Source organism: Cavia porcellus, unplaced genomic scaffold, assembly GCF_034190915.1.
Source record: "Cavia porcellus strain 051 isolate PalLab524CR breed Dunkin Hartley unplaced genomic scaffold, mCavPor4.1 scaffold_26, whole genome shotgun sequence".
NCBI lineage: Eukaryota > Metazoa > Chordata > Mammalia > Rodentia > Caviidae > Cavia > Cavia porcellus.
Genome location: NW_026947509.1, coordinates 53,412,242 through 53,427,251, shown reverse-complemented (window position 1 = coordinate 53,427,251; position 15,010 = coordinate 53,412,242). Strand labels below are relative to the sequence as shown.

The following is a 15,010-nucleotide window of genomic DNA, read 5'->3' as shown; positions in this document are numbered from 1 at the left end:
GTTCAATCTCCAGCACCACACACAAAAATTTAGTCAAATTTCATTTTATAGCAAATAGGAGAAAAGGTATCAAGATTATAAAAACGTTTATTTCAAACCTAGTTTTAATTCACATTAACTCAAACACAGAGATATGCTACAAAAATTCCTTCTTTCTTCCCTCTTTTTGACTAAAAATGACCTTGCCTGTTAATTTCCTGATTAGGAAACTGAAATTAGGGGCTGGGGATTTAGCTCAGTGGCATAAGCGCCTGCCTTGTAAGCAGATAGTCGGGAATTTGATCCCCGGTACCGATAGAAAAGAAAAAAAGAAATAGAAACTAGGAAACTGAAATTAGGAAGCGGCAGGCTGGTGCAGTAGATGATCTAAGCAGATTAGCCACTAATGACCTCTGAGTCCTTGGACAAGTTCCTGCCTCTCTAGAACTAATTTTCTCACCTATAAAAGAAGGTTGAACCAATAACCTTCAAGGTCCTTCCAAGTCTGACTTCATTTAGAAGCTACCTTCATTGTGCATTTGGAAGCTCTTTCCATTGTGAGATGTCAGGACACTGAGAAGCTCACAGCCACAGCTGAAGGAGCCAATTGTGTGGAGCCATCATGTCTGACCCAATTGTACAGAGCCAGGCCAGTAACCAGTCCATGTCTGTGCTTTGTCTTATGGCTCACGGGGTTTCTATATCAGCTGTTAACACACATCCCACCACCTGGGGCTTCCTGTGCAGGGATGCCTCCCTCCATAGCTGAGTGGCTGGATGCCCAGAGAATGACTGTGACTGATTTCAAAGCAGATGCACCAAGCGAGTATGTCCATTTCCAAGGAGTCCCCATGGGAGGCTCCTCACTTATTCCAGTTGTGCTGACAAAGCTCAAAATATTTCAGGAACACCTCTTGGGAACTGTCCTCGGCACAGAACAAATTTAGGAATGGCATATCTCTCCATGGATGGTCTGTGGTTAAAAATAGGCTCAGTCTGATAAATAAAGTAATTCTCCAGACAATCAGTACATTTGGAATGTAACATGAAGCATGTCTTTGAGCTCCAAACTGTTCTTCTTTTGTGACCCCCTAACCTAGCACCACAGGTATATCTGTTAGGGTAATCACTAGATACAGATATACAGGTAGATGACACCGCTGCAGATAGAACATATGGCCCCAACTGTCTTGTGGTTTAACCCAGTAGAAAGAAGTTCCTGAGCCATGGGAAATTCTCCTCCACAGTGACTCAGGAACCCAGGCTCCTTCCATCCTAAAGCTCTGCAGTCCTCTAGGGCTTTTAAGTCTTTCACCTCCAGCTAGCAGAAAGCAAGAAAGCACATACAAGGTAGCCCTACCCTCCCCCCCCCACACACACACAATTCCCCTCAGTGCCTATTTGGTAAACCTTGGCATCACATTCACCTTCAGTGTTAGTCATCTGATCTCTCTGGGTACCAAGTGCTGGAACATGTTATTCCTCCTCAGTGGCAGCTCCATACTAAGAAAGGACAGTGTAGATCTCAGGGGGACAGTTAGCTATCTCTATTAGAGAATCTACTCCATCAAGGAATTTCCAGCAATGTTCTAAGTTAGGACACTCTGACAGTAAAAAATATTCTGGTTTCCAAGAATAGTTTTTTAAAGTCTCAAGGATTTTAAAAGATAAAGCTCTTTTGGGATGTAGAGTTTTGGCATGTCTGTACACACAAACCACTTTTGCCCCTTCATAGTAATATACATGAAGCAAGGTGAAGATATCCCCTTGGAGAACATTCAGCAGGTGGTGGCATTGCTAATCTGACACCTTACATTTACTTATTATTTAGGATGAAATTATGTGATACTCATCTAGCAATAATGATACAATAAGAATATTTATTACATTCCAAGTACTGTAGAAAATGCTTTTATATATTTAAAGTGCTTTATATTATTTACTGTACAACTCTATGATATAGTTACTATGACAAAGCCCATTTTCATGATAACAAAGCTGAGGATGAGAGGTAAATCATCTAAGGTCCTCCACCTTGAACTCAAAGGCATTGATTTCGAAGCTTATATCCTTACCCACTTTGTTAAAACCACATACCCTGGAATGATCAGTGTGCACCAGCACCAGGCATAGCATACAAGATTTCATCTAATCCCACTGTGAGGGAGGAGAAACCAACCCAATTCACTGATTGGACAACTAAGGCCCCAAAAGAATGCTACTTACCTAAGGCAACAAGGCTAGTGAGTGATAGATATTCCAGTGCTAAATTCATGCTCACTGATGACTGATGAATAGTTGACTCTACAGTGTGAGGTCCAAAGATCTCTGGGTGTAGGAGAGAAAGGACCCATTTCTTCCATGGCCCTACACTTTCATACTACAAGGAGATTATTTTTCAAATTTACTTAAACTTTTTCTTTTTGATGAGGAAAATATGTAGAGCCTTCCATGCAGCAGTAAGCAGGAGCTAAGCACCGTGTCCTAGGAGGTGCTGTTCCAGTGTGGCCCACCCACAGGCGACATCAGCACCCTCTGAGGCTTCTTAGAGGCAAATTTTCAGGCCCACACACCTGCTGGATCAGACTCTCCAGGGTGGGCACTTGGCATCTGCTTTACCAAATTTTGGGAAGATTCTGATGCATAATAAAAGGCTCAAAAGCACTGTTGGAGCATTGATGGCAACTTTCATGCTATTTACACCAGGATTCTAGCAGGAGATGGGGAATTCTGACATCACTGAGGGAATGTGAGGCTTTTCTCCAGGCTTTTCTGTTAGCTGTGGCCTGCTGGCTCCACACATGGTGGGCCCAGGGTTCTGTTCTATCCCAAATGTTCCTGGAAGCACATCGCAGGTACTCAGGAAAGACTAACTGGATGAAATTAAGCTACAGCTCACTGCTCTGGACACAGAAAGAGCCAAAATGCAGCAAGGGAGGACTGGGATGCTGAGTGCAGGACCCCCTGGCGTCATGGTGTGCAGGAGGATGGGGAGCCTTGCAGCCGGAAGCCCCCACTCAGGGTACCCCATCTTCCTCCCACCCCCCTGGGCTAAGCAAAGGAGACCGGATAGGATGGGGAGCGCAATGACACAAGAAGAGTTCTGACAATCCGTGGAAACTTCAGTTCTGTAAGGAAGAAAAAGAAAGGTCAAGAGGCAAAGTTAGCAATTCTTCTAGAACTGGATTTTCCTCAGGGTAGGGTGCACTGTATTTGGTTACTATGAAAATAAATAGAGAATAGAAAATTCTAGAAAATAGCTGAATCAGAAATCAGTGTTTCTGATTTCACCATGCATCTTAATTTCCCACTTTCCTGGACTGTTCTGTTCACCAGTTGCTGCCTCTCCTCCTCATCTAATCTGGCCTCTTTCTCCACCCGCTGCCATTTCCTACCTTTTATTCTTCTTTCCCAGGTTTTCAACCTTGCCCGAGTCACCTACCTCTCTCAGATGAGCCCACCCCTTGTCGCATTTAAAAATAGATATCTATCATCCAAGGAATCAATAAGTAATTTGTAGGGCAAGAAACAGAGGAAAGAGAGAGAAAAGTGGATGTAGATAAAACAGTTTGTGCTTTTCCACCTTTTCCCAAATGAGTGTTATCTAGAAATACAGGTAAGCACTCCTCCCCTGCAGCCACCGACCCATTAAGATGACTGAATCACTTCCTGAATGCTAGACAGTTAGGTAATTAAAAGGCAGCATTTATACCAAAGCTTTAAACCACCCTCTTCAATCAGGATAAGTTGTCTGATCAAGAAGCTAATTCAAAATCAAGTGTAGTGACTCTCACTGCAAAGAGTGCGCTTGGAGCTTCAAAAGAGCCTGCTTCTCTCTGCTCAGGCTGCCGGGTCCTCCACCCCACCAAGGCTTCATTAGGCTCCCTGTGCTGTGACAGCTGCCAGAGACACACCTCACCTGGCCCTGCTCTCCAGCACCTGCAGTCTGCAAGACAGTGCGTGGTGTTCGAACAAGCACTGTGGTCTAACAGGACAAGTGAATAACTTCAGTGCCAAGTACAAGCGGTTAACAGGGAACGTGGGGATTGGCACGTTTGAGAGAGGGTGAGAGCATGGGGCAAAGAAAAGTCTCCCTGCGTGGAATCTCAGGCCAGATCAGGGACTCGGGGGTCCTAGGAGATGTAGGAACCCTCTAAAACTATGTGGACAATTTAGGTGTCTAGCTTTTTGTTTTGTTTTGTTCCCCAGAAAAATAACCCTCATCTTTCATTTGGTTTTTAAGGGATTGTGATCCAAATAAAGAGCTAGAAACCACCAAGACTGTCTCCCTCTCAATGGATCCTTCCGGGCCTGTTGAGCAAAGTGCTGGGATACAGATGGAAGAGTGGCCGTGGGTGGCTGCTCCTTTCTCTAGAGACTGCACGCGCTGGAGCATGGAGAGCTTTGAGCTCTTCCCAGCCAGTCCTTCCGCCTCACCCCGGGGAGGTGAGGTGACTCACCACTACTTGTTCCTGTGAGCTGGCTCTTCCCCGTTCATCCCTCTCTGCAGAAGTCCCATCGTGCCTCATCTCCCCAGTCATCTCACCCCCGCCACAGGAGCCGGCCTCCCAACACCCTCACTGTGGGGACAATCATCCTTCCCCCGTTTGCTCATCCCATCTTCCCAGCCTCTGCAACGCCAGGAATTCTCCGTGCATTTGTTTCACCTTCCTTTGACGAACACTTAACCGTCTTTGAGGACACTGTTTCTCTCATGGCTGTCTCTGATGGTAGTCATTCTTTCTGCCACACATTGCATTCTGGGACCCAGAGGTGGGTCCATGTGCGTCTCCTCCCCACCGCCACTTCCTCTCTGCCTCTGTTCTTTATCCTCAGGGCTCCAACCCTTTGAAGTGCGTGTAGTCTTCCTTTCCCTCCTCTGCCCTCCTCGCTGCTGGCCTCTGACCACCCACTCGGTCTTCACATTCCTTGATGTAGAGCCCGCACACTCCCTCCCAGCGTTCCTGCCTCAGCATCTGTGCAGCGTTCCCCTGGAGGCAGTTTGGAAATGTCTGGAGTTTACTGGCTTGTTTTCTAACGAAATCTTGCTTCAGCATTTATATTGAAATTCATCTTATTTTGTTATCAGTGACTTCCCCTTTGTCTACTTTATATTATTTTTGAAGGCATTCTACTAATTCTTTTTAAAAAAGAAACCCAAGTAGCTTATAATATCTTCTGAATGTCTTCTGAATATCATTTCAGGGTAAGAAAGGGATATTAAAATATGCTTGTTATAAAAAGGGAACACTGTCTGGTAGCATGGGGATGACTGATGCAGATAATCTACCAACTCCTTGTCCTCTCTGATTCTCCAAAGATCTTTTTTCCAGCCTGCATTCACCCCTAATCAAGTGGGTACCAACAAGTACACTACTTCCAAAATCTGAATTTTAACTGTGCTACCCTACCCTCTGCCCATAATCCCCCAATCTTCACAGTTCACTGACTCCAGTTTCTCAAGGGCCTCCTGGCTTCGATCCATCACCTTGTCATTCAAAAGGTGGAGAAGGCTAAGACAGAATGTGCTCTGTCCACATTTCCTTATAAATTTTGTGTCCTCAGTTTCTTCCTCCCCTACGTAAGTTCCATGGCCCAGTGTCATAACTGCTCTCTTGCAAACTGACATAATTGTTACGTCTGCTTTCCCAGAAAAAGTTTAAGCTTGCTAGACACGTTCGTCCTCTTATTTCAGCAAGCAGTGGAAGGTGGAGGAAAATTGCACACCCAACAGCTGGACTCTTCAGATACACGGCTACAGAACTCACAAGGGCACTCCACAAAATCAGATAACTCTACCACATTCTGTAAATGCAATCTTACCTTTAAAGATAACTATCCCTCCTTTCTCCACAAATGTTCAACAGATCCTCCCTCTTCCCTCCTGCTTAGCAAGTGATTTCATGGAAGACAACAATGCACTTTATAAAAACTCTGGGTTTTCCCACTTAAAACTGTTGTCACACTCCCTATACCCGTTTGAAGCATCCTCCTCCAGACTTCTGGCTCTCCCCATTGCCGGTCTTGCCTCTGCTTCCCTGAGTGCTTCTTTACCACCTGCTTGGCTGACTCTCCCTCCACCAAACTGCTAAAGCTCAGAAGCCAGGGCTCTGCACTGGCCCTCTTATTTCCCCGACACAATTCAGATATTCCCAAACTTCAAATTCTACCAAGACTTCGTTTGTCTTGTGCTGTTCCAACACAATGAGCACACCTACAGAACTGATACAAAACAGAGATTTATAACCATTCTGGGGGCTGGAAAGACTCCACAGTTCCTGAGCCTATCTGAGGATCGTCTGATGGGGGCTTCTTGCTACATGCTTACATGACAAAATGTGGAAAAGGTTAGGAGAGAACTGACTCTGTCAGGCTGCTTTATAAGGACACATTTATGAGGAAGGAGCCCGTTAGAGCTGAGATCTAAAATAGACCCCAAAGTCTCATGTGTTTGGATTATGAGGGCGTTCGCTCCTGGTGACTTGCAGTTGAGAGGTGGGGTCTGGTCAGCAGAGATGTGTCCCTGGGGTGCGGCCTGGAAGGGTGCAGCTCCCTCCCAGGCTCTTCTCTCTGCTCCACAACGGGCCCCTCCGCCATGTTGTTCCTTCTGGGGAGGCTGCTGTCCGTGGGCTGAAATGTGAGTGGAAAAAGTCCCCTTCTCCTTTACATCGCGAGTGTTGGATATCGTGGCTCAGTGAGGAGAACATAACTAAGACAACACTCGGGAAATAATCACTTCTTACAGACCTTACATTTTAATCATCTCACCGGCAACATCTGAAACTTGAAGACACATTCAAACCACGGCTCCACCTCTACACCCAAGGCTTCTGTCTTCAGGCCTTTTTCCTAAGCTTGCAACTCACGTGTTTCATTTCCCTCCTGAACTTCCAGTTAGATTTTTATCAGATATCTTTAATTTACCATGACCAAAATAACTATTAGTCACTCTAGTACTGGCTGAAAGGTGGCCCCTAGAGACGTTCAGGTCCTAATCCTTCACTCATTAATATCACCTTAAAGGACTTGATAGACATGATTAACTGAAAGGTCTAGAAGTGGGGCAATTATCATAACTATTCAATGGGACCTACAGGGCATTAGGGGTTATGACAACAGAAAAAAATTGGAGTGATGCAAGAAGGAGGAAAAAAGGAGGGCAACTTAGAAGCTAAAAAAGGCCAGGAGATAACTCAACCCTCCAAACTGCACCAGCCCTGATGACACCTTTCTCTTTAGCTCGGTGACACTAATCTCCAAAACTGTAAAAGAATACCTTTGTGTTGTTGTGGGCCACTTGATGTGTAGCCATTTGTTACCGCAGCGGTAGCAAACAATACTGCCACTGTTAACATCACCGCACCACCCACCCCGGAGCCCTCCACATTCAACAAGTGGCACATTATCGGGAGCCTTCTAGACATAGCTACTAAATAAACATCATTCCAAGTTCTTTCTATCTTAAAGAATTGAACAAGACAAGCAACAATGGTGAGAGGTTTATCTGAGCGAAGGGTAAGGGAGAAACTAGCTCTGCAGAATGAACTTGGGGCAAACAGAGAGGAATGTTTAAAAAACAAAATAAAACAAAAGTGTACCCTGGAGACACTAGTGTGAGGAAAGCCACAGCAGTGAGCTCTTCGCGGCATCTGTGTCCTTTGGTCCCATGCACACCTCGTGGGTTCTCACAAGGAGTCTACGCGGCGGGTCCTGGAATCTAGTCACGCTCACACCCCAGCCAGCCTGGGCACCCTACTGGTTTAGTGCTGAAGTCAAACCTCAGGGTTACAAAGAGGCTCCTCTTTGCTCAAACCTTACTTGCCACAGATCTTGGGGCCCTACTCCAGCACACATCCCTCCCCATGTCTGGTGTCCTCCACCAGCACAAGCCCAGTCTAAGTCACTGTCGTCCCCCACTTCAATTTTTCCATCACTTCCTGCTTAGTTTTCCCCTCTTATTTGTTTTTTTTTTTTTTTTTTTTTTTTTTCAGTTGTGGAGATAGAACTTAAGACCTTGCCAGAGAGATACTTCTCCAGCTTCTTTTATTTCTAATTTAATTGATTAATTATTGTCTTTTTGAGACAGGGTCTCACTATGCAATTCAGGCTGGCCTTGAGCTCACTTTGTAAGCCAAGCTGGTCTTGAACTTGCAACGATCCTCCTGCCTCAGCCTCCCGAGTGCTGGGGTTACAGGTGTGCACCCCCACACCCAGCTTCCCAGCCTCTTTTTAAACTTTTTTTTTTGAAACAAGTTCTCACTAAATCACTAAATTTCCCAAGGTGGGCTCAAATTTATGATTCTCCCGCCTCTGCTTCCCAGACACAGGCATGTCCTACCATGCTCAGCTTCCCCACGCTCCTGTGCTCCCAGAGCCAGGGGACTTCAGAAATTTTGGAAGGTACATGAGATCGCATCATTCTCCCTGTTAAACCCTCTAAGGGCTTCCCACTACGCCCAGTGTCAAACACAAATCCTGTCTCGGCCTACATGACCTGACCACAGATTGGCCTCTGCTCACTTTCTCTCCCTCCTCGTCCCCTCCATTCCCTGTAGATGAGTACGCTGGGCTTCATGCTAACCCAGTCTCATTCCATTCCCACCTCCTGCCTGTTGCACTTGCATTTCCTACTATTAACGTGCTCTCGCTCCACATCTTTGCAGGGGGGCTTCCTTTCTTCTCATCATTTAAGTCTCCACTTAGACATGGCCTCCCCCAGAGGCCTTTCCCACACCCATGCAAAACCAGCCTCCAGCGGCAGGAGGCCGTGGCTAACTAACTTACTTTTCTTCCTCACAGCGTTTGGCAGCACCTAAAGTGATCTGGTTATCCTGTCTGTGTGTCCACTGTGTGTCCATCCACTTGAATTCAGGCGCGCTGAGGGCAGCGCTCAGCCTGTCTCCATCGCTGCTGTGTCACCATGCCTGGCACACAGTGGGCACACAATTAACACTTGGCTGTCTTGTTGCCTGGTTTGGATTGTCTCTACTCTACCACTGCCTCAACCAGTGGAACTGCACCAGCATCCTCTTTTCCAGAGGTGTTTGAATTTCAGTAGCACTGGGATATCTGTGCAAGAGCTATCTGTGCAAATTTTCAAGTGTCATTTGTCAGGTATGAAATGACCACAGGGTTTCTTTTATGTTGTTTTTAAAGGCAGACAATGCATTCAACATCTGCTAAACGCTAGGTACCACAGATACGTAATACAAAAAGACGTTATATTACACCTCCATGGCATAATTTGGATTATGTCGAGTCCAGAAGCAGGGTGAATGGAGTAGAAGAGGTAGGCCCCGGCACCGTGTACAGGTGTCCAGCGTTTCATGAGCTTAGCATGGGAGGCCCCTCCACCCTGTCCACACTGAACGCTTTTCAAGCCCCAGGAATCGAGGGATGGAGAGCAAGTGACTCAAAGCAGGAAAATGGATTTGAAAAGCACAAACTAAACCGATAATCATCTGTCTATAAACCAAGAGAGCCCATCCCTTTCTCCTGGCAGTGAGTTGTCTCGTGCGCTCAGCCTTTATTTCTTTCCTCTCCCCGCTGCCTCAGGTCTCATCATCCACGAGGGGCCCTCCGTGTACCGCATCTTTAAACGGTGGCAGGCCGTCAACCAGCAGTGGAAAGTGCTGAACTATGACAAAGCAAAAGACCTGGAAGAGCAGAAGTCGGGAGGCAGGACAAACCTCCGGCCCTCCTCGTCCGCCCAGGCCAATGTCCCGTCCTCGGAAGGGGAGGCAGCTGGCACCCCTGCGCCTGAGGAAGGCCCTACCCCGGCTGCGAGCCACCCCTCGGACCCTCTGTCCCACCACCACTGTGCTTACACCATCCTGCACATCCTGAGTCACTTGAGACCTCAAGAACAGCGCAGCTCCCAGGGCGGCAGCCGAGAGCTCGTCATGAGAGTCACCACAGTGTGACAGGAGAGACCTGAGGAAGGCGGGAGTACCGCAGAGAGGCTGGCCGGGAGGGCCGGGGAGCAGGGTGGGGAGGCGAGGCGGCGCCTGAGCCAGAGCAGACAGAAGCAGACCGCGTGAGCCCCGAGGAGAGCCAGAGGAGGTAGAGCTGGGGAAGGCTGGCATCTGGAGCCATCGATCATTTCCAGTTGGTCAATATCACTCTCCAAAGGCAATAGTGACAAAAACAGGTACAAACTCAGCAACAACGGGCCAGACAGGTGGAATGAAACCTGGCAAAACCACCGCCCAGGAGGAGAGGCTGCTGGAGGGGCAAAGCCGGTACAGAGGGCGGTGGCGCTGGTGGGTGCGTGGGCAGCAGAAAGAAAAAAAGCAGTTGGGGGAACAGTATTTGGAGCCTGGTCCTTTCACACTGAAGTCTGTTTTCCTTCGCCCTGGGTGGTGTTCCTGGACTGGCTGGTAGGGAAGCCACACAGGCTTTGGGGTTCCTTGGGCTCTTGGGGCCCTGGCCTCCGGGCCCAACCGAGAGGCAGAGTTCAGTGACTGTCAGAATCCTGGGGTGGCTGATCCTGGGAGGGTGTGAGTGGCCAGAGTAGGGTGTGTCTCCTCCCATCAAAACTTCCCCAGCCAAAACTCGCAATTTTCAGGTGGGCTCAAAGAAGGCATGGGTTTGGAATGGGTATTTTTCTGTGCCCTTATTTTATTTTATTTTATCTTATTATGGTGATTTGATTCAAAAGATGTTTACAGCACACGGACACACATGTGCACACACACTCACTTAGAGAGAAGTATGGCTTTCCGTTGGCTGTTTATCTCAAGCACAGTGCTGCTTCTGTGGCCTCTGCCTTCAAAGTTGTCAATCCAGGAGTAACTTTCCCAACTACTCAGACCCACCCATGGCAGGGACAGCTCAGTGCTACACCCCTCACACCTTGGCTCAGACACGGACCCAGGCACTCCACAGGGCCCCCCACTGCCAACCCCTGGGTCTCCCAGGAGGGCTGCTGCAGGGTGGATGGGAGCTGGCTGATGAGCCCAAGGAGTGGAGCGGAGACCGGTCTAAGTATTCTTCACTGCTTGGGACCCTCTGAAGAAGCAGTTGGTCACTGCTCAGTGCTGTGTGCTCCTGGTCCTTCCTGTGCAGCCAGGCAGGGCCAGGGGTCCTGGCAGGGAGCATTGGTTTTGACCCCACTTGCTTGTTCCCGGGACCCTTCTGGGGAAGGCCACTGGGTGGTCACCTGCAGTTTCTTGTTGTCATTGCACAGTGGCCGTGTCATTCTTGGGTATTAAAGGGACACTATCAAGTACTTTTTTAAACTAGTTTTTAGGGTTTTTTAAAACTCCCTGTTGTTTGTAATATTCTCTTAAAAGCTTGAAAATAAAATTTCTTTCCCTACCAGTAGTGTCTCTTTCCATACTGGGGTTTTTCCATCCTCCTTCCTGTTGTCTTTTTTCCCTATTCTGTTCCCTCCATCCCTACAATGTCATCCTTAGAACTTGACAGAATTTTCACTTCACTTTGAGGGCACAGATAGTGTAGGGCAGACAGAGATGTTCAGATCATGTGTGCATGTGTACGTGTGCGTGTGCGTGTGTGTGTGTGTGTGTGTGTGTGTGTGTACTTGAAGTGACAGATTAGTACTCCTGGCCTCTTCTTACCTGCTGGATTCCTTCAGATCAAAAACAGCAACAATTTCCACACTCCCCTAAGGATATAGCCTAAGTAAGCCTAAATACTGAGATGTTTCTGCTTTGAGGAAGCTTGGTGAGCTCTACTCCACAGGGTCATTTCACAGAAGGTGAAAGAGCTATGGAAGATGGGTGAGTAATCTCCTTCCCTGGCCATTTTCTCCAGCCCCAAGTCAGCACCCCAGGAGAGAGCTTGGACAGGTCACAGGGAGCAGACAAGATCTCTCCTTTCTTGATCTTGACCTGGCCTTCCTTCCTTGGGAGCTGATAGATAGATGGTCAGGCATCAGCAGGATGTACACAGGCTATGGAAGCTTCCTCCCTAATGAAGTGTATGAAAAGATGCAATAACATGGGAAACCAGAAGACACAAGGAAAATATACACAAGTAAAAACGAACAATACCATACAAATAAACCATGCTGTGGTCTAGGGACTGGCCATTTGGGCTAATTAAGTATTCATGGATACTCTGATTGTGTTCCAGGGACTGTCTAGTTTCAAAAAAAGTACTGGAATGCAACAAAATATGCACATCATCAGATCTATAATGACCGTCATGGCATTTCTTTGGTGATTCCTAGAACTTCACTCTTTTTTTTTTTTTTTGTCTTTTTCTTTTTTATTGATACCAGGGATTGAACTCACAACCATACACTTGCAAGGCAGGCGCATATGCCGCTGAGATAAATCCCCAGCCCCTAGGACTTCATTCTTGAAGTCATTCAAGGCCATTATCCTGAATAAATGTATTGTACTGAAGAAGAGATAATGAATGAAAAATATAGCATGCTGGGGTTTGTGGAATTTGGATAATACAGCTCCAAGAGAACAAGATGGATTTGTCTTATTTACTGATATATTTTCAGAACCATGTCTGTGTCTCAATAAATATTTTTCAATGAATAAGACATTCCCAGAAAAACACAGGAGAATGTTCCTTCAGCAGAAAGGAGGCGTGCCTCCTCTACTTCCAACTTGCACTCTGATTATTGGGGACCATCACAGAGCAGAAGAGAAAGGTCAACTACTCCACCCAATAGGATGGTCAGTTTCCTGTGCCTTGGGAAATAGAGCTTGTGGGTACCGTGCATAGGACAAGATACTAGCTAACATCTGAAGTTCTTACTATGCACAAAGCACCAAATTAAATGCTTAACATGTATCGACTCACTTAATATTCCAACAACCTAAAATAGATACCATTATTATCTTCTTTTTACAGACATGGCCCTGGGACAGAGGATAAATAACCTGCTCGTGGTCACTGCCCAGGATTCCCTCTCAGGCAATCTTGCTTCGATCATAACCACCACATTTCTTCATGACCTACTATGTCAGTATAAGGAAAATCTGGGTTAGGCCAATGCAGAGAAGTCCTGTGAAAAAATTTATATGAAAGTTTTGAAGGTTGGAGAAACTAGGGCTAAATAAAAATAAGCTTTCTGTCCCCTATAGGAAAAAAACCTGAGTTTATCTAGAAATCACTTCTTGTCATCCAGATAATATCCTGGTTGAATGAGAGCTTGTATAATAGAGACTTGGCTGTGTCTGAGAACTGGGAGATTCTGAAAGTTAAACATTTATAGCCAGATTTTATAAGGATTCACAGAAGCCCCTCCTTTCAGAGGTAAAATTCAAAATTATCCTATTTGGGGACTAGAATTTTGGTTGCAAGTAATATGTGCAGAGTTGTAGGCTTGGGATTCCAGTAACAGTTCAGACTTCACATGTATGAGACCATGTCCCTATCTCTGAAATAAATCAGATCTGTCATCATCCGTCTTAACATACAGAAACTCTAAAATCATGGAACTGTTTTAGTCTCTATGAGAAAATCTGCATGTATAGCAGAGGGTAGGGGTAGCATTTGGTTTGAAATAACCAGTTCCTAAGAGTCCTGATGTGCTTTGTAAATAGAATTTAATATATTGTGGAAGTGTTGGATAGAGGAGGAAAGGAACAAACTCATGTTTTCATTATTCCTCATCACGTCCCCTCACATGATCCTGCTTATCTGTATTAAATAACCAAGGATGATTTTACCTGCAAGGGATTCTTAGTTACTTTTATCTCTTGCTAAGACAAAAATGCCCAGCATCCAAAGTTAAAGGAGGAAAGGTTTATTTAGCTCACAGTTTGTAGAGGTTTCAGTCCATAGTCACATGGCTCCAAGGCAGGGTGGCTACTGCAGACAGGCATCACAGAGGAGAAACAGTCCCTTCAGGGCAGAAGATAGCAAAGCAAGAAGGGACAAGACTAAGCCTGTTTGTGTCCCTTGTACTGTATCCAGGCTATTAGAGTGGTTTCAAACCAATCAGTGGACTGATTTAGTAATCATCCACCTTTAATCAGAGCACTGTACTATGAATCCATCACGTACTCTAGATCCAGACACCTCTGAAAGAGCCCCACTTATGACTGTATGAAATTTTGGGGAGACATCTAGACATCAGCCACAACAGGACTAATCCTATAGCAGAGATGCAATTGTCTCAAAACCTCCTCTTTATGCCTCCTTCCCCACCCTTGCTGGTAGACACTCATGTGTGACTGGGAAGTGCTTAGGGTACTATGCACAATTGAGTGAGATTCTAGGGTGGCTCCAAGTGGGGGGATCTAGGACAAGTCTCCCCCAGTTCTGAGTTGAGGTCTGGGGTGCACTGACTGGCAGCCAGCTGTTAACTAGGTATCTGTTTCACTATAAATCCTTCTTCACTCTGTTCCCTCTTACATATCCTGTGTACTTCTTGCTGGCCCCTCACAGTAATGACAATCTACTGGCCTTCTCCGGACCCAGGCCGAGGAATTGGAGCACTATAGACTTCAATATCCTTCTGGATCCTGAGCACTGATTATAAAACCGAGTCCCACCTCTTTAAATGATTCACCCAGGGCCAAGGATTCATCTCGGTTGCATGGCACCTGCCTGGCAAGCGTGAGGTTGTGAGTTCAATGCCCGGTTCTCCCCCCCCCCCGCAAAAAAAGTCATAAATGATTCACCCATAGCCAGGAGCTGCAGCACACGCCGGTAATCCCAGCACTCTGAGAGGCTGAGGCAGAATGGCAAATTTGAGCACAGCTTGGGCAACTTAGTGACATAGTGAGATGCTGGGAGTGTAGCTCAGTGGAAAGACCTTGGATTCAACCCCCAACACCAATAAAGAGAGAAAGGAAGGAAGGAAGGGAGGAAGAAAGAAAGAGAAAGAGAAGATGTCACCCATAGCCACATGCAAAACACCTCACCATCACATTCAGTTCCAACCCAAAGGTTAGAAACTCTTTAACAAAGAGGAGGAATGTAGCTGAGGAGGGCTTAGAGTTATGAAAGAAAAAACAAGTAAGCTTACCCTGTGCCCATTTTGGTATTGAGAGGGAAAAATCCTAATCACAAAGAATCTCAGTGCCCCTGGTGTAGC

At 46.4% G+C, this 15,010-nt stretch overlaps 1 protein-coding gene across 1 annotated transcript in view; it reads left to right on the top strand.

Moving 5' to 3' along the window:
- Positions 1–11,301, top strand: part of Marchf4 (membrane associated ring-CH-type finger 4) — a 103,276-nt gene extending 91,975 nt beyond the window's left edge. The window contains exon 4 of the mRNA XM_003462074.5: positions 9,535–11,301. Within this exon, the coding sequence (XP_003462122.1) occupies positions 9,535–9,902 (368 nt within the window). The 3' untranslated portion in view covers positions 9,903–11,301. The remainder of the gene's footprint in view (positions 1–9,534) is intronic.
- The last annotated feature ends 3,709 nt before the right edge of the window (positions 11,302–15,010 follow it).